Genomic DNA, 23,273 nt, shown 5'->3' on the forward strand with positions numbered 1-23,273 from the left:
TGTACTTTAGCCATCGTCATCCAGAGCAGAAATTCGAAGACTTAAAATTAATCATCTAACGGTAGCGTTGTAGTCAATGATCACTACCTCAGTTTGGGGTAGCAAGGGAGCAGCTGTTCCGCCGTACATAGGTTGCGTACTATGATAATTTCTCGTTGCTAATGCAGGGTTTTTCTATCCTTGTATGTAGCTTGCAAAAAATGGAAGGATTTGAAGAATACAAGAAAACTTGCCGCAGGTAAGAATGATATTTTAATCAAGTTGATCATCGAAATTGATGTGTGTTGGGTGAGATCGCTTGAAATTTACGCAATGTTGTTCACCTAAGTCTAATATAAATGTTAGACAGTATTTTTCTATCACAATGGTATTCGAGTCATACTTTGTCTTATCCATTCCAGAATTTCTTTTACTCGTCTACAAAATATTCCATGTATAGAATGAAGAATACTTCACACACCGTCTTATTGCGACTGCAATAAGTCGGTCTTACCAGAATCGCTTATTTGTTTGGGCATATCATAATCACTTGCTATCGTTTTAGTTTTATAATCATTCTTTCGTTTGATCGACAGAAGCCAGTTGTTGCCGGACCACTCGTCACTCGAGCTTGATCTTGAACTGGAGCTCAACGGTCCAGCGTTGCTGCCACCCAGCATCGGTCCAGACCAATGCCAGGCGTCGCCCATACCCACGCCGCTGTTACAAGGAGCTGAAGGCCTCCCCAGTATTAAGGGCAAGAAATCTTTGATGACGGAGTCCACAGACTCCGCCATCGTGACCTCCATGACTGCTTCAGGGCTCGGAAACTTTGAGCTCACGGCCTCGGTCACGGCCGTCATGGAAGGCTCGACGGACTCTGCCATCTACTCGGCTCCAGGCTCACGTTCCGCGACCGCCAGTCCTGTGCCCCAGAGCTTCCTGCCTTTAAGGTACGCTGCTGAAGCTGCTCTAAGCAGGAGGAGCAGGAAGGGCAGGAAGACGGTACTTTCTGCTTCAGGGCCTGCAAATGTTCCTTCTGCTTCGCTCCCTGCTTTATCTCCTGCTGATCCGGCGCCTCGACCTGCCTCGCTGCAACTGCCCTTGCATGGGGTTCTCGTTGAGGCTAACAAGAAGAGCTGTGGTGTTGCTGCTAGCGGCCACTCAGGCGTGCTTAACACTCCTCTCAGACACTCACTCTGCTTGCCTGCCGCGCTCTCTTCTTCTTCATTAAGTTCTTCATTAATTTCTCCTCCACCCCTTGGATTTTCTTCTGTCATGTCATCGCTTTCACTAGATTCTCATCCTTCTCCTCTTGATTTGATCACCCCTGAGTCTATTGAAGACTATACCTTGATTGAGAAGTGGTTAGCTGGCTATCCTGACATGGACAGCAGCCGTAGCCCATCTACGGCCTCTACTTTACCTTTAGGAAAGAGTATTCGTAATCCTCGTATCAATTCGAGCGAAACAAGTCATTCTCGCAGGTCTTCTGATTCTTGTTATCGTAGTAATAGTTCAGGGACCCACAATACCAGTTGTTGCCATCCGTGCAGCCAGTGTAGCGCTGTATTGAACACTGTCTCTGCGCTGCAGGGCATCCACACTGCGCTCAAGATATCACCGTGCCAAGAATTTCCACAGGCTTTAGGGCATCGTTCGCGTGGATACTGTTTCGAATCTCATCAGTCTGGAGGTCTTGATGCTCGCTCATCATGTAGTGAAAGAGCAATGAATTCGGGAGGTAATCATAGGTGTGGGTCCTGTTGTGAAACAAACTCGGGAGGTAATCATAGGTGTGGGTCCTGTTGTGAAACGAACTCGGGAGGTAATCATAGGTGCGGGTTTAGTTGTGAAACAAACTCGGGAGGTAACCATAAGTGCGGGTCCTATTGTGAAACAAACTCGGGAGGTAATCATAGGTGCGGGTTTTGTTGTGAAACAAACTCGGGAGGTAACCATAAGTGCGGGTCCTGTTGTGAAACGAACTCCGGAGGGAATCATAGGTGCGGGATGTTTTGCGATCGGAAGTCGAGAGGTTATGGCTGCCATGGATCATGTCGTAAACAGCTGCCAGGAGACTCTTACGGGCCGGTAACAAATGAACGCATTCCGTCTGCCAAGAATTTCAAGTGCTCCAATGTTTCGTGATGCTGAACCATAATTCGATGCAATGGTGTTATGCGTTGCGAGGAGTGAGGCGTATTCTTTTGTCCTTAATTGCTGAAATTTCTGAGGGGAAAACTCATGAATGGTTACTGTACAAACTCAATCGCGTTACTGTACGATCGAACCTATGCTTAAAGGTCTTGCACTCGTTGCAAGGGTAATTTTGATGTCGATTATATTATTAGAAAAACCCTTTCTTGAGATGATTCAGACAAATGTAAATACCCATGTGTGTTGTGGAATCGTATTGTCAACAATCTAACAGTGAATCGAGCGTTAATTACCCTAAAATTTGGTTCTTGATAGGTCAGTTCAAGGAGCGACTATCCATGGCCACTAATACTAAGCTTCCATCAGACGAATGTGTGGGGGCGAGCTCCTATAGTGCCTAGTCTCTCATACATGATTACTCTTCAAAAAGTTGCTCTGCAATCCATGTTCAAATTCTGGCTCAAACGGCGCCACTTTCATAAATAACTGCCTTAACTGCTTCGTGCCTTCCTAGTATGCAAGAGACGTGACAAGAAAGATCACTGGCATCACGCTTACACCTAGAAATCTCAGTCACTTTCTCTTTGATACAATCCTTATTTGTTGATGTTTTCTGTTACTCTCTTTTTCTTTTTTTTTATCGCCCATTGCCTTCGGTTATTTCGTCAATTTTGTACTTTTTATTCTATTTAAAAAGTTTGGTTTTCGCGCCAATACCGACCCACAATATCGAAGAATCAAATACTGCAGTTGTAAACTAGTGCTGTTGTGGCAAGCTACTTTCGAAAAGAGTTATTGGAGTGATTTCTTTTGCTGGACTAATTTTCGACTGCAATGTAATACGTTGGAGAGTGTTCAAATAATCTCACGGTGTCGGTGATCTACAGTTTTTCTAATAACTCGAAGGAGTTGAAGCTCGTGCCTGTTATTTTGCGTGTTACATTGGCAAAATGAATTCTGACTAGTTGGATGAATACAGTGTGCCATTAAGAATAATTCAACTGGAAAGACTAATAATCGTAACTAAATTATTCGCTTTTCGACGAACAATAATTGAACATGTGTGAGCTCAACTTAGGAACAATAATCATCTTTCAAACGAAGAGTGCCTCAGGAGCAAGATTCTTACGTCAACGATACACTGAACAGCCATCCTCGGGCTCTCAAAAACATGTCATTGCTTCCACCTAACCGAGGTGCGTGGAGTTGTACGTACACTCTTCCCTGTGACGCCTGGCAAGTGCGCATGATCTGTCATAGTTTACGAGTTGCCGGTACGTTGATAAGTAAATCTCAATGCATCGAATGTGGGGCTTGAAGTTCGAAAGCATATCTTTCTTGTTAAATGATGCTATTCTATTTATTTTATTTGAGCATGAACTCAAAAATACTAATAATTTCTTACTCGTTCTATTAATTCTGTATCACCCAGGTATTCATGCAATTTGAACGAGTACTTAGACCTCGGGGGCTGTTTAGCCATAAATCTTGATGTGATCCACTATTCATCGATGGAAAGTGTAATGTTAGGTATGCAATATCGTTAAGATTCCATTCAAATTCTATGATTTCATACGAAAGATTTTCATCAAAACTCATTTACCTTTCTTCGTCACACAGCCCACCATCGACTCAGCCATGCATATAAGCTTCCTTCAACCTCTTCATTCGTCGTTTTATCATCCACCACTTGCTTCGCTTAAAGCAATTGCTGACTATACTAATTTTTTTTTCATAAAAGTTTTTAATTACTCGCTTGCTTTAATGAATGCTCGCTTTCTTGTATATTTCCGTATACCAATCGCTGCATTTTCCTAGCATCATTAATTGTTACCTGCTGCTTGATGCCCTGCTTAGTTTCTAGCTTACCCTCTTACATGCTTGGTTGTTCGCGTATCTACGTAGCTACTTGCAGCCATATACGCAGAGATTGTCTTTTTATCCTAAATATATAGCGTTATTTGTTTTCATTTTAATCTGTTGAATTAAGATGTTTCTTGATTCATTTTCAACGATTTTCGATCGTGTTGTTGCCGACGATTAGGCTATACAGTGTTCACTCCGTGCAACTATATATATATACACGAGCTATGCATTACACTGCTGCATGGTTGGCTCTCATAGGGTCTTGAACTTGTACATTACATGGAAGGAATACACTGAATCACGGTTAGTATAATTTACAGTGAAATTCATGAAGAAGAGGTCTCACTGAAGTTGGGTTTTCGTTCACATCTGGAACATATTTACTTGCGTATCAAATTATTTCTTTTTTTTTTACAAAAAGAGCAAATTTTGATGCACTGCAAGTTGCGTTTCAAGTTTATTGAGAACGTCTGTCTCTCGACCTTACTAGATAGACAGGATCACTTATATGTATGCCTGGTTTTTCATGCACATGTATACTTGGCGCTGCGATCGCGTCACGCCCATAAATAGTCCCGGTGACGAAACTTGCGACAGTTTGTGTTGAGAAGGCGTTACGATAGCAACTTAGCAGCTGCTGGATGAAAACAGCTGTTAGGAAACAGGTGCATCATGATGTTGTTGATGTGCCACGTTGTCGAGGCCTCCTTGTGGTACTTGCACTCGAGACTTGTGGAGGCCGCCGTCTCGTTCCTTAGTGATGGGCTCATGTGAGTTAAGGAGATTCCGGGCATACGTAATCCCGTTCGGGTTTATGAAATTTTTTCCAAAACTGCGTCAAAATCTCCGGGAAAAAGAGCTTCCATCATTAAAATGAGTGAAACCTGATTCTGATTTACTAAAAAAATTAGCGATCAAAGTTATTCCGCCTGTTACTGAGGTAATTGTATCGTGAAGCAGATTAAAAACTATATTGCATGTTAAAATCTATCACAAAATTCTAAATTTTCCATGTTCTGAAATGTTCTGAAATGTCCGCTGTGCTCAGCGTGGCTTGTGGTGCAACGCAAAAATGATGCGAAAGACGTCTTCTCACCCAACTTCACTTCTAGATTGGCTTTCTACTAGTTGAAAATACAAAATTTCTTGAAATTCATGATTTTATACACATCGCATTGTGGCATACCGAGCTTTATGTTCACAAATACGAAATAGTGTTTCTAATTGTTTCTGGACCTCTTTTTCGTACTGAATTCCGATATAAATTGGGACTTTAGCCTCTAAGATTCACATTCATGAGGTGTTAATAAATATAAATAATCCTGCAAGTAATAACTGAACGTTAAACCACGCTAAATAAATAAACATATTCAAGACCTATACATGTGAGGAGAAAATTCAAGTTCCTCTTTCAAACAAGTCACGACTGTTGGCACCCAGTCAAGTGCCGCTGCTGCTGCACGCTTCTCTGGCGAGAACTCCCTATTTCTTGAGACTTTAGATGGTGGAACTTAAAGGTTCAGAAACTTATTCGTAATGATGAAACACCTCCACCAACTCAGGATAATGCGGATTTAAAATCAGAGTAAAAATTATCGCTTCGTGTCTTTCTAAAATGAAAATCCCAGTCTTCTGTGGCTTAAGAAATTTTTCTATTCAGTGAAGCTTTCAGCTAGCGAAGATTCGTGCATTGTACAAGTCTTGGAACATTTGTGAACAATGTTCATAAGTCACATGACCTCGAATTCATATTGTTTTGCCGTAATGAATATGTTGTAGATGGCCGGAGTTGCCAAGTCGCACCCAGCGGTTGACGGGTGTCGGTGACAGGGCCAACTGAGTCACTCTGCCCATACTCATAATAACTCATAGAGTCATACTGTTCATAATTATCCTAACTCATAGAGTCATACTGGTCATAATTATTTCAGCTCATAGAGTCATACTGTTCATAATTATCCTACTCATATAATTCTATTCTTCATAATTATCCTAACTCATGGAGTTATACTTTTCGTAATTATCCCAGCTCATAGAGTCATACCGTTCATAATTATCCCAGCTTATAGAGTCATACTGTTCATTATTATCCTACTCATATAATTATATCGTTCATAATTACCCCAACTCATAGAGTCATACCATTCATAATTACCTTGACTCGTGGAGTAATGCCGTTCATAATTATCATAGCTCGTAGTCATTACATGCGGGCATTCAGGAATCACATGTCGGTTACCTGGCTGAGAGGTCGTATGTTGGTCGAAGTTTAATGTATTCTTTGTTTAAACTCCGTACAAGGCTTTCTCTTCATTACTTATCTAATTTCAGTCAGAGTTGTCACGTAATTAGTGTATTAGAGCTGATAGTGAAACATATTATTCATCTCACAGGTTTTCTTTGTGTTAAACTACAGCTATTATTCTAGTGCATTAAATAACGTTATAAGATTTTTACTGCGTATGTGAGTCGCTTTGTTTGCCTGTCGCTGGATTTGCCTTCTCGTTTACTTGAGTATTGATATTCATTGTAAAGTAATGGAAGTAATGCAAGTTTTCGTTATCAGTGCTCAGCATGTTTAGAAACCCTCTGTACTTCGGCCAATAATTCTTTAGCATATATGTTCATAGAGTATGAAAGAACGTATGTTATTTCTCTAGGCATTCATAAAGTTTATATCTTAAATTGTCATTTTTAGTTTTATTGTGAAATTCTGAACTCGATCAGAGGGATGCGATCTGATCACTTAACAAGATCTGATGATCTGCACACATCAAGATTTAAAAATGAAATAAAATTCAGTGTTTGAGCTGGACAATAAATTGTTGTTGACGTCAGCTCTGCAGGTGTGGGTTGCTGTCGACGCGCTGACAACGACGCTTGTCCGCGTAGGGACGGCGGCAGCAGCCGCTGCTCGTCCGCAGGCCGAGACGTGCGGGAGGACAGCGACTGGCGCGGCGGTGGCCGGCGCTGGGGCAGCGCAGAGAGCGGCTTTGCCGAGCCCGATAGTGACGGACCGGCGGCCTGCCTCGAGCCACTCGCTGAAGTCAGGTACGGACCAGCGGCCTGCCTTGAGCCACTCGCTGAACTCAGGTACGGACCTGATCGAGCCACTCGCTGAACTCAGGTACAGACCTCATTTTTGGTCTGATTGAGCGAACATGTTTGCTTCAGTAATTTCAGTCACCAGGAGATCTAGCGCGCATTTCCCATGTCACGTGACATGACTCTTCCCTTGGCTTTGCTCAGCGCAGGTTTTATTTCTAAAGTATCAACTTTATCTGCAGCCAGCCAATCTCTGAAGGAACGACGAAATTCGAAAAATAAAGTTGGCATACACGAAATCTTTTGAACAGGACTTTAGAACGATCACATATTGCTCCACGTTCCTGATAAAAAGTAAACTAAGTATACTAAGTATATAAATAAAATGAGTAGATAAATAGTACATAAGTATACTACCTAGTATAAAATAAGAAGATAAATAGTATTCAAGTATTCTAAGTGTAAAACAGACTCATGACTCCCTGGGGAGCAGACTAATGAAAACGAACTTGAAATGGATAATGTAGATATAAGTGCAAAATACTGTCGGTTATTATAAGTGTATAAATTCCATGAAAAAAATCATTACAGGGAACGCTCAGAAAACAGCAGTTGCAGCAGCAGCAGTCGTTCGTCTCCAGCACACGTCGGCACTGCGCCGGTGTGTGAATTACAGAAGGCAAACTCGTGCAGCTCATCCCGAGGCCTGAACCTGCTGTTGCTGGACGCGGACCGCTTCAACGGAAACACAGATGACCTGCGCCACGTACCGGTCTCTGTTCAAAATAAAATTAACGTCTCATTTAATGCTTCCACGTCTCCCGTTACAAATTGCCGCAATTCAACTTCTCCGCTTCTGAACATTGACAATGCAACTTCTCCTCCTTCAAATTTAAACAATTCCGTTTATTCAGATACTGATAATTTATGTGCCAACAACGGGAATAAGTGTTTTATCCCAGAGTCCGTGAGAGAATTTAATCGAGTGAATGCCCTTCAAATCACCGAGAGTTTGGACACATCACACGACGATGCACTGAATTCCAACCTCGCTGGTATGGGGACCTCCCTGAGCCTGCAGTCCGGCGGCCAAGAACAGAACCGTCGAGCGTCGCGCGAGCGCTCGTCGAGTCCCGCGTCTCGCAGCGTCGTGGCCATCGGCGAGCGCGTCGACCTGGTCGCGTACTGCGCGCGCGAGTGGCGCGGCGAGACGGGCAAAGCTCACGCCGTCAGACGCGTGAGTTAATTGATGTGTCTGTTGAAGTGACCGCAGCAACTCGTCTGGTTATATTTAAATTAATGGCCAATAACAAAAGACTCATTTGCAGGTGATTATTTTTCTGGAGAAACATTACATGGAAATTCGTTTATCCAATTACAATGGTCAATGTGGGCTGACTTCAATAATATGTGTTGCAGGAGTTTTATTTATCTATTTCGTTATTATTCCTGTTGCTTCATTGTTTCTGTTTACATAATTGTTTACATTTACTGCGTCCTCACAGTATATACTGCGTCCTCACAGTTTATACTGCGTCCTCACAGTTTACACTGCGTCCTCACAGTTTATACTGCGTCCTCACAGTTTATACCTGTCTCTTATACACATCTAGATGTGTATAAGAGACAGGTTCATACTCCTCACAGTTTATACTGCGTCCTCACAGTTTATACTGCGTCCTCACAGTTTATACTGCGTCCTCACAGTTTATACCTGTCTCTTATACACATCTAGATGTGTATAAGAGACAGGAGTATGATAGGCACTACAATGTGCTAGTGGAGTAACTAGTGCTGGTAGGTGCAGAGGACGACAGGCACTACAATGTGCAAGTGGAGTAACTAGTGCTGGTAGGTGCAGAGGACGACAGGCACTAAAATGTGCTAGTGGAGTAACTAGTGCAGGTAGGTGTATTTTTTCGGCAAGTCTTCTACTTGATAAGTTTTCATAGTTACATTTCTGCCTATTTTATATATTTTAAGAGCCGTTCACTATTCGCCGAAAAGTCCTACTTCTAACGATACTCTATATTTATTTAGATTTTAGAAGGACGAATAAAGTTTTCCTCCTCACAGACTTTCTTTCAGAGTGTAAATCATTGTGAAATATGTACATTTTTTTTGGTAGACTATAGGTGGCGATTCATACGTCGCATTGCCATTCCTATATATCAAATTTATCTCTACCATATATCTATCTTGCTAAAGGGTGGTTAGATATTGAGTTTTGGACGCTCGCTGCGTTTAATAAATGATTTGACGATTTCTAGCTTCACAGGAGCTGAACTCAAATGTTACCCAATATGATCGTTTTTGATCACACGTCAGACGGTTCACGTTATTTAGAAAGTTATAAAGTTGTCTCTGTATATTCATTTACTATCATCTGTTATCTACTTCTTTTCGTAAATATGGAAATATTTGTAAGCATGCCAGTTTTTATTTTGTCATTATAAGGTTTCTGAAAATTATTGCATTACGAGTATTTTGATATGAAACGCCGTTACACAGGAAACATAGCGAAGATGGGGGCATCTGCTGATTTGTTCAGCCCAACCTAAAATCTTGAATGTGATACTACACATCGAACTTCATCAGCGCTCTTCAAGGATGCTGTGAAACTTCATCACCACCACTGCATCCCCGCTACACAAGATGCGGCGAAATTGCATCACCACTACTGCATTAACGCTTCAGAAGATGCAGCGAAACTGCATCACCAATACTGCATTAACGCTTCAGAAGATGCAGCGAAACTGCATCACCAACTGCGTCCTAACAGTTTATACTGCGTCCTCACAGTTTAAACTGTGTCCTCACAGGGCTACGAGAGCATCGAGCGCAGACTGGGCCTCAGAGGCCTGCGAGGCGTGCGAGGCGACCAGTACTGCGCCGTGCGCGCCGCCGTCTTCCAGGCGCTGGCGGGGGCGGTGCCCACACCCAGGGCGGCTCCCGCCTTCGCTCGTCTCATGGCGGAGGTGGCGGGCGGCGCCGCCTGGATACTCTCCTGGAGCTTCGGCAGCAGGCTGCACTACGGCAGCACCATCGACGGCATGCGCGACTGTCTCGAGACGCTCGATAATGTCGTGAGTTGCAACGCAGGCCGGGGCTTGAAAATGTCATGATTTTCTATATGCTATTTATGACAATTTTGGATTTTTGCGAAGCCAGTCACCGAATTTTGTGAGAGTTCATGGAATCATTTTCTAAGAATTTACGGTTTACTCTATAATCTTTGAAATTTTCAAGGATTTTACGCAAATCTAGGAGTTTTACTCTGGACTATTGTTTCAGCTTAATTAAAGAGACATTTTCTTTATATTCAGAGCGACGGTCTTATCGGACAAGCAGACCGCTGCGCTGCTCTCGTAGAGCTGCTCAACAGCGACGAGCGCCTGGACCTGCAGCTGTGCGAGGCTGTAAAGCTCCACATGCTGGCGTCTGCACTGCAGCTGCACAGCGTCAACGCGTGCGGTGGAAACGTCCCGCTCTTCGCCATGATTATCTTCGCCAGGGAGACAAGTCAGAACCCCGAGCAGTTCTTACGCAACCATCTCAACTGCGTCGGTGACACGGCTGGTCTCGAACAGGTATGGTAGAGGCCCAGCTATGTGCACTGGTTAATTATTGGGAAATTCATATCGAAAGACCTTCCAAAACAATTATAATTTCATCCAAACGATTATATATATTTCATTCAAAATAATTATAATTAGAATTTTTAAGTGAGTGTTGGACGTAGTTTCTCTGATGTGTGTTATGCCTTTTTTATATTTGTCTTCATCAGATAGAACATTGGTTATAGTTAAAATCATGAGTTTCTTCATCACAGCTACGGTCCTACTAATGACTTCTAACGTTTTTGTTGTATTACCAATTACAAGTTGAAGGAACTACTCCTTAGATTTGTAATGTTCTTGCTCTCGCCACAGATCGAAATGTTTCTACTGGGGCACAGCCTGAAGGCGACGCTGCAGGTGGTGCGCCCTTCCTTCTACGACCAGGAGGACTTCATCTGCTACTATCCTGACACGAAGCTTGATGAGTGGCCGCAACTGACGCTCATAGCAGAGGACGACAGGCACTACAATGTGCTGGTGGAGTAACTAGTGCTGGTAGGTGCAGAGTATGATAGGCACTACAATGCGCTAGTGGAGTAGCTTGGGCAGGTAGGTGCAGAGGACGACAGGCACTACAATGTGCTAGTGGAGTAACTAGTGCAGGTAGGATACTGCATTAACGCTTCAGAAGATGCAGCGAAACTGCATCACCAATACTGCATTAACGCTTCAGAAGATGCAGCGAAACTGCATCACCACTCCTGCATCACCACCACTCTATCGCCGCTCTCCGCATGCTGCGACCACATCAGATTTGCACTCCGCGTCACGTGTTGCTCATAAACTAATATCAGACTCCTGAAGAGTTGTATGATTTTAGTTGTTAAATGTGTGTACATTTCATCGTCATACCAATGATTCGAGAAAAAATTTCTCCTGCCTGTAATTCACTGTAATTATATGAATAGCCTCACTTCCACTATATTAAAACTAAGGAGAGTTAATTCAAAATTTGATAGTGAGGGGAATCGTTCATCATTCGTAATGCAGAGGGGCTTGACAGTCACATTATCCGCTCGCATGGACGGTGATCCTGTCATGTGATTACACGCCATCGATAAAAATGTTAATCATCTTGAAGTATTTTCAAATGAATTTCTGTATTTCTTTGATCTCATTTACAATTATTTGTGAACTCTTCAAGATGACGTATGAGAATTTCTCTATGAGAGAACATAATTAATTCTCTGTTGAACTTAGAATATTCGTTACCAATCAAGTGCAGCTCGCGTTGTTCACTCCTCGTAGCCTTCATTTGAAGGCGCGAACGTCGCTAGGAAGAAGCACTGGCCCAATGCACGGCCTTAATTGATCAAGTGCAGGCCTACTTTTATTTGACATTATTGACACTTGAAATGCGGACGTTTTTATCCAACATATGCAAGATGTAGTTATAATATCGGTGTACGTATTATCAAATATCACCGATCGCATGATCAGATGTAAAATCTTCCATTATATTCGTTGTTCTGCTTCATGAGCGTTGAATGACCATTTGCAGTATACATTCATTATTTATATATATTCCTTAGACATTCACTTCGCATCGCCTACCCTACAATTCTGAGGTAAGGAAAACCAAGAGTTTTTAACATCAATAACTTATATATTTTATTCTATTTAGTCACTGATCTCCTATTTGATTCCGTGCTGTAATACGGACTTCGTGTATGCGCTGCAGCACACTCCATGCGCGTGGTATATGGTCGTGCATGCAGTTCTACCATATAATAAACTATGCGAATCATGGTACGGCAATTGCTGACGCTACTTGTAAATAAATTAACTGAGATCACTCGCTGCTCCGAGCATAGGTGCGATTTAGGAAGCACCGGGAAATTTTGGCAATGACAAAACATAGAATTTTCTCTCTAGCGCAGACTGCATTATTTCTACTGTGGTCACGCTTGTGACGTTTTTTTTCTTGTTTGGGTTCGCCTACCCGTTTTGTGGCACTAATTCAAAAACATTTTGTAATATAATACCGATTATTAATAATAATGTTAAAAAAATATTAGTTTGCATTTAAATGATATATGCCGATGGAGGTCATGAATCTTTGTAACTAATTTTTCTCCTGGTGACCATCTGAATGTCTGAAGGTTGTTGATCCGAATCGACCCGCTAGGTTCCTCAGTAGTGTAAAGCTTACTTTATATTTTGTTGCCTTCGTATTATTGTTGATCGAAATGAAGGCTGCTGTTATCTAGTCACTGCGTGTGTACTCGTTATTATTGTTGTTGACAGTGAAGTGTCTTGTCTCTCGGCCCCTATGAACTTATTCTATCCATATTTTCGGAGAGAAGATGTCGGTGCAGGACACATTTTTCCTCCATTGACGCTCGTGCAGAAGAAGTTATCTCGCACCGTAGAGTCGTGGTGCACACGCAAATATTCTGCTAACTCATGAAATGGACGAAAATAATTCTAAGTTCTGCAAGTTTGTGTATAATGTTTCTATGCTTTAATAATTGATTGAATTAATTCTTTATTCATAAATTAAAACCACACGCGAAATGCATGGTAACGGTTGTTCCAGATATCAGTCGCAATTATAGTATTAACAATATATGCGCGTTTATTTATTTATTATTTATATTCTTACGATGCAGACTATTAAACCAAATAATTTTTTTAAACATTTTCTTGAGTTGATAGATCTTTGTATTAATAAAGTAACTGATTAAATTAATTTGGGATCTTAGTTTGGTCAACAGGCTGCATGATTCAGTAGGTTGACATATGAACGAAATCAAGTAAATTGGATACCATTCAAATAATGCTAAAATTTCGTTAATGTGATACTACCTACAGGAAGATTTTACAGGCGCAAAAAACTACTCGGAAAACAATCTCAAAGTTCTGACGAAGCCGGTGGTTTGAAGGTTGATAGCTGGAGTCCTCTCCTTAATGATGAGGGCCTCAGCTATCGCCAGTCGTATAGGATCGGGGCATCAGAACTTTGAGATTGTTTTCCGAGTAGTTTTTCGCGCCTGTAAAATCTTCCTGTAGTATCACATTAACGAAATTTTAGCATTATTTGAATTGATTCAGTAGGTATATATACATTCAGTCCATGTTCCTCAATGCCTCAGTCATTACTGAACATGGTTTTTACATGCATATGAAAATGATGATTGAGGCTCTTGTTGTGTGGTGGCTATAGTATAACTTGCCAATACCAAGCCACTTGTTACCATGATACTAGTATCGTTTATGAGACAAACAGGCCCAGGTTGGAATCAGTACCTTTATAAATAACGCCTTAGGCACAATTATTGGTGGTAGTTTGTACTGGCAAGTTATAGTGACTACCAGTAATTTTTCCTTCATCAACGTTTCGTTATTCGTCAGCACGAACATCCGAAGCGATTTACTAAGAACATACCATTAACCATAGGTAGTAATTTTTCCTTCATCAATGTTTCGTTATTCGTCAGCACGAACATCTGAAGCGATTTACTAAGAACATACCATTAACCATAGGTCCGTTCCTAGGGGGATTGTTCCTGAGCGCCCCACCGCTGAGCTCGCGGTGTCTGACCGTTGGTCTCAGTTGTGGGGTTAAGTTATTATGTAGGTAGGATACCTTACATTAAGTTATTATGTAGGTAGGATTCCTTACATTTCCCTTCTCTGTCTGTCTCGTGCGGGCGGCCGACGTCCGTGTAAGCGACCTCTTGTTCGAGTGTCATCGTTTCTGTTATTTTCACCTGTCCCTCCTTGTCACTTCGTCTCTTTGAGATGCTAACGCTGTTTCTTTCGAGCCAGCTTCAGCGGGATTGACATCTGAGACCTTCCACCCCTTGTGGGTGATGACCTATTTTTGATTAGAGAAACTTTTGATAATTGAGACCTTCCACCTCTTTGGTGATGTTCAACATGACTTTCGGTGCGAGATAGCTAAATAGCTGAAGCGCTAGTAAACCTGTGGCCACTAAACTAACTAACTAACCATAGGTCACGCATTCCGCGTTCTTATCAGGTATTTATTATATCGTCTGCCAAATCCTGTTCACTCTCATCGCCCAACTTGACGCTCATACTTCAAGTTTTGATTTGGCCACCATTCAATCAATTGCATTTTAATTTGCACGACATTAAATTTTATTTGCACGTCGACGTCTTTACACATGATACTTTTTCGCTTGGTATTTATCGGTTCAGAAGATCGTTAGGAGTTCTTTTTCCTACATTTCCATTATACTCAGTCTTCCATCTAATTATGAGTATTGAACCTTCGATCCTCTCTGATAATTACTCAATGAAAGTGTCAAGTATCCTCGTGTTTCTGGCCCCGCAAAGCGTGCATGCTTTGCGTCTGGGCTCAGGACGCACCCGTCACATAGTCTGTCGTACGCGCACTCCAGCACGCTCAATTTATGTATCGCTATCAATTATTTTTTGTTGTAAATGTTCACGTTTTCATGAAAATTTTTTTAAAATTTGATATTTATAAGGGTTATTCACAGTTTTTTTATATTGAGGTAGCGAAAATCTTAAATTCTGACATGCGAGCTACGGTTTTAAAGCTTTGCAGTTCAATTAAAACTACGAGAGCTATTGAGAGCTTGCTGAACATTTCTTTTGATGCCGTTTTTGCAGCATTATGGGAACATTGCTTTTTGATGTGGAATTACTCGTCTGAATCTTACTCGTCTAAAGAATAAAATGACTCATGACTAATAATCGATTCAAAGTAAACCAGTAGCGTTCAAGTCTCAACTTTATATTTCTCTCGAGTTGTGTGTTGCTTGACGTGGTTCAGTCGGCGCCGGTGTGTAGAGGCTGTTAGGGCGTGTCAGACGCCTGCATACCGAACACTTGTTACAGGTTAATTAGTTTAGTTTGTTCTCTTAACGTGTGTCGAGGCCAGTTCTGCCGCAACTGTTCATTTAACATGAGTGAGGTTGAGACTAGCTTCACTTACTTCGGTCTTCTCAGCACTAAGCTTGTGGCTCAGCCATTTAATTACTGTTAATGATGTGAAATATTTTTTGAAAGTCAATGTACTTTCCGCGCGTCAAGGAAGTTGTTACTGAGGAGATTGTAATAGGGAGTTATACCGCATACATTTTGAAATGAAAATGTATAAATACCAATAGATATATTTTTCTTGCGCCATTAAGTTGGGCAAGATGGTCACCTCGTAGTTTATTAGAGTGAATAACTTTTAAGCCTGCTATATGAACCTGCACTATTTGTGATCCGTAGGAATTTAATGCATGGTGAAGGTTTAATTCTAGTTCTGAGCTATTGGGCCTGTGGTTATTTGGCAGAAATTATTTCCAAATTCTCTTTATTTTAAACAAAAATTCTTTCCCCGATATCAGTATAAAATAAAATGCCGACAAGTTTGTGGTTAGTTAATTGATCGATTGGATGCAGGTGAAACAATATATCTCATGTACAAGCTCTGCCAGTACATGAGATTTTTGCTGCATTATCCGCAAATACTATCATTGTTGAGGGACTTTGTACAGTATTGTTTTGTTTCATAGTTCTGGAGATTTCTGCCGTGTGGTGCTAATATCAAAAAGAAAGAAGATACAAGTCGTGAGTTTGCCAAACTCCAACCCCTAGCATGCGTAGCTGAATAAATTGCTACTTAAAATAAAATAATCTCACGCATTCTATGTGGCATGTAAAGAGTTAAATTGTAGAATTTCGATTGCATCTGCTACGTAGAGTGTCACGTTGCGGTCAAGTCGAGGCTGACAAGCAAAAAGTCGTCTTCGGTCTTGAAATTAATTCATTTCTATAACAAAATCATTTGTGTTCGATCATAACCTTGAATGGTTGAAACCATGCATTTTATTTATAGTACCTATGGTATCCTACTGTGCAAATGATTCTTGTAAAAAGTAGTCCGTTTATAGCTTATTTCACTCTATTAAAATAATAGGTCCCTGACTATAAAATAGTATGGTATTATTCATTAATATAAAGCTGTTACCTCTACGACTGTGGGGATGATGATGTGATGAAGTCAGGAGGCTGGCCTGGAATGGAGCTTTATCATGTCACGCGCAGTAAAGAATTTATTTTCTAATATCTTTCATTATCCCATCACATGTTCTGAGTGACATGCTTGACAAGAAAGAAAGACGAATCCATGTCAGTATTTACGATGCAATTCTTTGCAATTGAGCTTGAGTTATCGAACATGAAGATGTCATTAATATCACCATAATTGCAACACATAATTGCAATCTTAATATCACTATAATTGTAACAACAGGTAGACATAATTGTGAAGGGACACGAGTGTATTCACAATGTCATGAAGGAAACCATATAGAACCTAGTGAATCTAATGCCGTACGGCGCATCACCTCACCCCCCCTGCCACCACCCAGCGCCCTGCCCTCACTCTGCCCTCAATACCAACGCTGTCCCCTCACCCCCCTGCCACCACCCAGCGCCCTGCCCTCACTCTGCCCTCAATAGCAGCGCTGTCCCCTCACCCCCCCTGCCACCACCCAGCGCCCTCCCCTCACTCTGCCCTCAATAGCAACGCTGTCCCCTCACCACAAACCATCACCACGGTAATCATCCTACGATGCGAGGGCAGTCTGCGGCAAGCATTATTGCCCGCACTTATTCCACTCACGGCCAGACTTTGGCTGTAGCGCGTCTCGTGATCCTCTTTAGTGGAATACAATGGCGCGTCTGGAGGCCGAAATTGTGTTCTGGACAAAGTGAAACTTGGAACGAAGGATTAAATAAATTAGGACATGGTATTAGGAAGTTGTACAAGATTGTGTTGAATGAAATCCCTACGCTAACGGGATAAGTGGAACCGATTATTTCACGCCTTTATTTTTTGAATGACTTGTTGCAATCCTTTCGTTACATAGTGATTTATAAAGATACGTAACTCCTTGTAAATGTCTTTTGTCTCCTAAAAATATATTGCGTCAATTCTAATATATTTTCGCCTCGACAGTATGCCAAGAAACTTGTAACAAACCTTACTCATTAAAGTAACATCATTATCTGTAAAACGATCATTAAAGTGCAGCAAAAAGTTTCAAGAAGTCACCATAAAATGAATAGTTGAAGCACCATAATATTTGTTTGTAGCCAGAACTGCTTCATGGTGCCATATGTGGGATAATACGAGATTATAGCGGCCATCAAAATATTCAATTCTATAATATTTATTCAATCACAGTTCTTGAAATGTAAAGATTTCCTTGCACTCACTTTGATCTCAGTCCATTCGAGACCAACAGCAACATGAAGCCTATTGAGCCGCTGGCTCTGACGTGTGCTTGCGATCGATGCGCCGCTGATGCATCTCTCAGTAACGCGTCTATTGAAGGGATGCAAAATGACAGAAAATGTTTCATAATATTCTTTGGTCCAAATTGTCCGTTTGCTTAAAGAAAATTGGGAAATCAGTTGCTAGCAGATTTTGATATTGGATCTGAGAAAAATAATAGTGGACGTGTTGCTGGGAGTGGTGCATTACTGGAGCATCAAGCACAGGACGAGAAGCAGGCTTGAGGCTCAACAGGCTTCGTGTTGCTGTAGGTCTCGAATGGCCGTGTCAGCCTCCCGATCAGAATCCAATACAAACGCTCGGTGAAGAGATGAAGATTGAAGTTCAAGAGCGGCATTAGTCAATTTTGCAGTTTTTGATCGGGCGCACTGACGAGTTGAAAAAATTGCCCACAAATTTAATTACCACACTTGCTACTAAATATTAGGACAAATTAATTCCGTGTTACGAAATGAATACTTCTTACCTTCTTAGCAGTTTTCTAGAATGCCTCTTTCCTTTTTTGTTTTCACCACAACACTTTTTTCAAGGTAAGGTTATTTTCTTACTGCGTGGTTCTAAAATCATTGTTATCAATGGTTTTTGTTATCGATGGTTTCGTGGCAATCAAATGGCCCAGGAATGATCCATTTCATGAAGAGTATGAATTATCAGATTTAATGAACTGTCATGACATCACTGTTTGCATTTTCATCACTGAAAATCTCATGTTTATCCAGATATAAATGCAGAGCCACAGAAAAATCTGGATTGTATTAAATGAGATTGTAAAATTTTCTAATTTTTCATGTGGAGGCGATGGCGCGCGCTTCCTCCATCGCTGGCTTATTGGCCAATCCTGGACGATAGATGATCTTCATCTGGGCAGAACTTGCTGAGTCCGCAGACTACGCAAAGATTTACCGGGAAAATAGGAAAGAAGACGTCCTACCCAAAGCCTAGTCAGTTCCTAACCTTTACTCAGCCCACGTGGGAAAAACTTCACACCCACGTTGTCTCAATTGCTGTTATAATATCCTGTTGTTTTAAGTAACACTCTGATCAGGTACATTATTATAGTTCTTTTTTATTCGAACCATTTGCATTTGGTTTCCGAGCACGACATTTATTTTCTGTCCATATCTCTGATGGGAGGTTGCTATCCCATTTCATAGCTTCCTAATAAGCCCACGATCAATTGATCATGCAGTAGTTTCAGTAGTTTGTTTTTAGTTATAATTAAACAGGGATATTAAATCCCTTATCTCAAACGATAAATTGACCATCGTTAATGCTGCTCATTTATAGGCCTGGTAACTTGAGTAACCGTAGAAAAATATATGTATTTTTAATCTTTTAAGTAAGTTACTACTTGGGAAGATGTTAAATTTAAATTTTCTGTCACCTTATGAAAAACCAAGCGAGTCTACGGTAGTTTAACGCCCTTATTTGTCACACGAGCTCCAGCAGAATTAACGGTCCTTTAGGTTCTAAATGCACTGGAGGCGGACTTGTTCCCTATATTGCAATTCCACTTACGAAAAGTTAATCACGCGTTTGCTAACTGTAAGCGAGACTCAATGTTATATTCGAGAAGATCGAAAATTTAACGAACATTTAAGATCGCATACGAGCGACCAATACAAAATTTTCTGTAGGTTAACCACATACGGGTTAATGAATTTGTATTACATTAATTTTTTTTAATTGGCTCTACTGTTTATACATGCGCTTAACATTATAGGTCAATTAAAATTTCGAGACTTCACATTTCGACCACTTCAATAAAATTTTGAACTGCTCCCACACAATATTAATTGTACCACCATGCATTGAATTGTCTGTATCAAATCAAAGACGGACTTCAATTGGGAATTTGGTGGTCTTGCTAAGCCGCGCAGCGCCGCTCCGTAACGACACTTCAAAGGGGAGAGGCTGCATGGACCGTCGAGAGCAAGCCCAGGGGATCAGACCCTGGCAGGCCATAGAGGGATGGTCTTAAGCCCCCGAAGGGACGTAAGATGATAGGTTGTTTGCTGGGCGGCTTACGGGAAATTGCAACAATCGCCGGGCAATCGCCGCGTGATAAACTTGCGACGGCCTCGACTTAGTCACCGCTGTCCGAAACGCTGCCCACAATCCCGAGAGAGGAATTCGTAAAATCGCTTTCATATCACAGGTGCGTTTTTTGAACTTATCGATATGGATTTTGGCAAAAAAAAAATACAATGCTACTGACTTACCTTGTTGGGGGACTATCTCTTGTCAAACTAACGTCTCCCCGACACATAGCACGTGATCGTTCTTTAAGACTTTAATAAACTTTTCAAGGGCAAGGATTTTTCTTCAATGAATAAACAGTTTCAAGTAAATATAATTAACAATGAATAAATAGAAACAAAACAACAAACCTAACACCCTAATCCTAGCCTGACTTTGACTGTGTGTTCATTCACTTTCACTTCACTAATCACGTCCAAATATAGAGTTCATAACTTGGGCTCATGTATCAAGTTCAAACATCGAGTTCAAGCATCGAGGCCTTCCTGAAATAGAACAAAAATAACGCTTGAAATAACTAACTAGAGAATAAATATGGTATTATTGCAGATTAAGCACATCCAAAAAAAGGGTGTTTTTTTTTTAAATTATATGTTTTTTGGGGTGTAGATTACGAATCTGAAATCCATTTTTGGCGGTCGGCATCGGAAATTTTTAATGGAACCTGTTCCTAACTGGACCTAACCCTGTCTCTTATACACATCTAGATGTGTATAAGAGACAGCGCCTGGTGCGTGCACCGCACCAGACGCNGGCCTTCCTGAAATAGAACAAAAATAACGCTTGAAATAACTAACTAGAGAATAAATATATAATAAACAAACAAATTAACAAGCACAAATAATCAATAATCACGAAACTAAAATCACTTCTAAAATTGAACAAACACAAATATAATCACAGAGCTATCGATTAACGTACCTCCACGGCAAGAACACAAGACACAATGACAGTTAAAACGCTATGTTGTTGGAGGTCACGGCTAAGGTGATTGAAAACTAAAAATGAAAAATCAAAATCCTAATACCTAATACATTGCTACTTATGTCTATATATACATGAATAAATCTATTTCCTCTACAACCTAAACAACGCACACATAGGTGGCATCTAGAATGTGGAAGTTTGGACGTCATATACGGTTTTAATGAAGCGATTCCGTATTTAATTGCATCTGGATCGAGGTTAGATGGAAGCCCAATGCATCGTTCACACTGCTGCAAATTTTGTCTGGCAGGGAGCATGCAGCTCGGAAAATGCATTTGCTCATTTACGAGTGATGCAGTACGGAATTGCAATCGTATATGCGATACTATGTTGTTACCGGCGCGATTGGGGTCAGAAGGACTCACTTTGTGTCGCAGGCAACCATATCAATACAGACTTGATCAAATTAAAATAAGATATAGCATTAAATACAAGGTATATTGATTTACGTGTGGTCTGATTAGCACTTACTGACTTTAAAAACGAATGTAGATTATAAATTTATTGGTGTAATACATGTATAAGTTTAGAAGAACTAATGAATTTGTAAGACGTGGTAATGCTAGCAGCGAGGTGTGAGACTCGTGCTAAAAGTTTGGTTGTCACATGCGCCCTAAGGTTCGGCCGCTAAAAATCAGTGGTGAACAACGTATTGACCGTTAACTATGTGGAGTAGCAGCTTGTGTGCTGAAGCAGTGGTGGTTTAAAGTTCGTGTGGTGAGATAGGTCAATTGACTACAGCTGCTTAGGTGCCAGGATGATAATATCTATAGCATTTAGATGGTTGATGTTGGCTCCAGGGCTGATTTGAGCGTTAATTTGCTGGTCTACGGCTGCGCAACCTATGTCATAAACTCTTCTGGCCTAACCTATTCACGTTGCCCCGACTCACTACTCAGCTGCTTTTTAGTGAATGAATTTCTAGGTTTGCGAGAACTTTCGAATTTAGTTAAAAAAATATGACTACTAATTCTATTTTAGAATCGGCTGATGATACTCGTGAAATTATAACAAACATTTTGCTGCTTTGAAGTGAATAAATTTTTAGATTTTGGAGAATTTACGAGTTGAATTTAAAAAGGTATGAATACTTATTCTATTTTAGAAACGGCTAAACTGATACTCGTGAAACTATAACAGACTTTTTGCCGCTTTAAAGTGAATAAATTTCTAGGTTTGGAAGAACTTTCGAGTTGAATTTTAAGAAGTTGTGAATGCTAATTTTATTTGGAAACGGCTGAACTGATACTCGTGAAATCATAACAGGCTTTTTGCCCTCTTTTAAAGTGTGTTTATATCTAGATTTGGGAGAACATTAGAGTTTAATTTAAAAAGTTATGAATATTTATTCTATTTTAGAAACGGCTGAACTGATAGGGTAACATGCCGCAACGGGACCACTGCGGGTCTCGGGCCCATAGCGAGTTTCCCGCTAAGTATGGCAGATATTGGGCCGTGTTCTCAACCGCCGGTCAATAGTTTCACTGGGCAGAAGTGTACGGTTGTACGTTTTGCTAAGAGTTTGCGTTGATAAGTTACTTGCGAATAACTGTTTTAGCCCTGATAAAAGTTTTTTGCTGTTAAATAAAACTGTTTTCGTTTACTGTATATGAAGTTTTTGAAATTACTGTGAATTATATTTTGAAAGTTATATACATAGGGTAACTGAATGCAACCGAATTATTAGTATTATTCGCATCATTAAATTAATTAATTGCAATTATTTTTGACACAATGCATATCATTCGCCTTCATAGTGGTCCAATTAAATACCATCTGAGTGAAATTGAGATAAAATATTGGAAATAATTAACAATGACAATGTTCATAAGCAATTGTCAAATGTCTGGTAATAAATATTGTTCTATATACTATCATTTACCGAATTACGATTTTACAATAGTATTGAATTATTATCATCGAAAAAGTAGTTGTAATGTAAATTTTGCCAAAAGAAATAAATCACCGAACAAACAGTCTCATGCTGCAACACAAGTTTCAAAAATTTTATGAAAAGACATCATTAAGTTCTTTAGAATTAAACTTCTTATATTTAGAGGCAACAAAATTGATGATTCAGCTCGCATGTGTGTACACTGCATCATTAATAACAGCATCTGAATGAATTTCTCAACACCTGTTCCAACAAATCCAAAGCCTATAACATGGTCACCACATGCCCACAGTGCTTCAGGATCAAGCCGTATTTGCCTGCGCACGACCTGCCATCGCACCGCTGCCACGACCTGCCATCGCACCACTGCCACGACCTGCCATCGCACCGCTGC

The 23,273-nt window shown here is 40.7% G+C and overlaps 1 protein-coding gene and 1 long non-coding RNA gene across 6 annotated transcripts in view; both read left to right on the forward strand.

The window, feature by feature from the left end:
* Window positions 1-11,160, forward strand: part of LOC108678441 — a 36,315-nt gene extending 25,155 nt beyond the window's left edge. For 4 of the 5 annotated variants that reach the window (XM_047883902.1, XM_047883903.1, XM_047883904.1 and 1 more), the window contains 7 exons: window positions 191-238; window positions 576-932; window positions 6,844-7,056; window positions 7,642-8,287; window positions 9,873-10,136; window positions 10,377-10,640; window positions 10,983-11,160. In XM_047883902.1, coding sequence (XP_047739858.1) covers window positions 191-238; window positions 576-932; window positions 6,844-7,056; window positions 7,642-8,287; window positions 9,873-10,136; window positions 10,377-10,640; window positions 10,983-11,156 — 1,966 coding nt within the window. In that variant the 3' untranslated portion in view covers window positions 11,157-11,160. The remainder of the gene's footprint in view (window positions 1-190; window positions 239-575; window positions 933-6,843; window positions 7,057-7,641; window positions 8,288-9,872; window positions 10,137-10,376; window positions 10,641-10,982) is intronic. The other variant, XM_047883905.1, reaches the window with a different exon arrangement.
* On the forward strand, window positions 8,812-9,778 carry LOC125178953. The gene is made up of 2 exons (XR_007157093.1): window positions 8,812-8,847; window positions 9,562-9,778. It is a non-coding gene; the product is annotated as an uncharacterized LOC125178953 (long non-coding RNA).
* Window positions 11,161-23,273: the final 12,113 nt, after the last annotated feature.

Source organism: Hyalella azteca, unplaced genomic scaffold (genome assembly GCF_000764305.2).
Source record: "Hyalella azteca isolate HAZT.00-mixed unplaced genomic scaffold, Hazt_2.0.2 contig13969, whole genome shotgun sequence".
NCBI lineage: Eukaryota > Metazoa > Arthropoda > Malacostraca > Amphipoda > Hyalellidae > Hyalella > Hyalella azteca.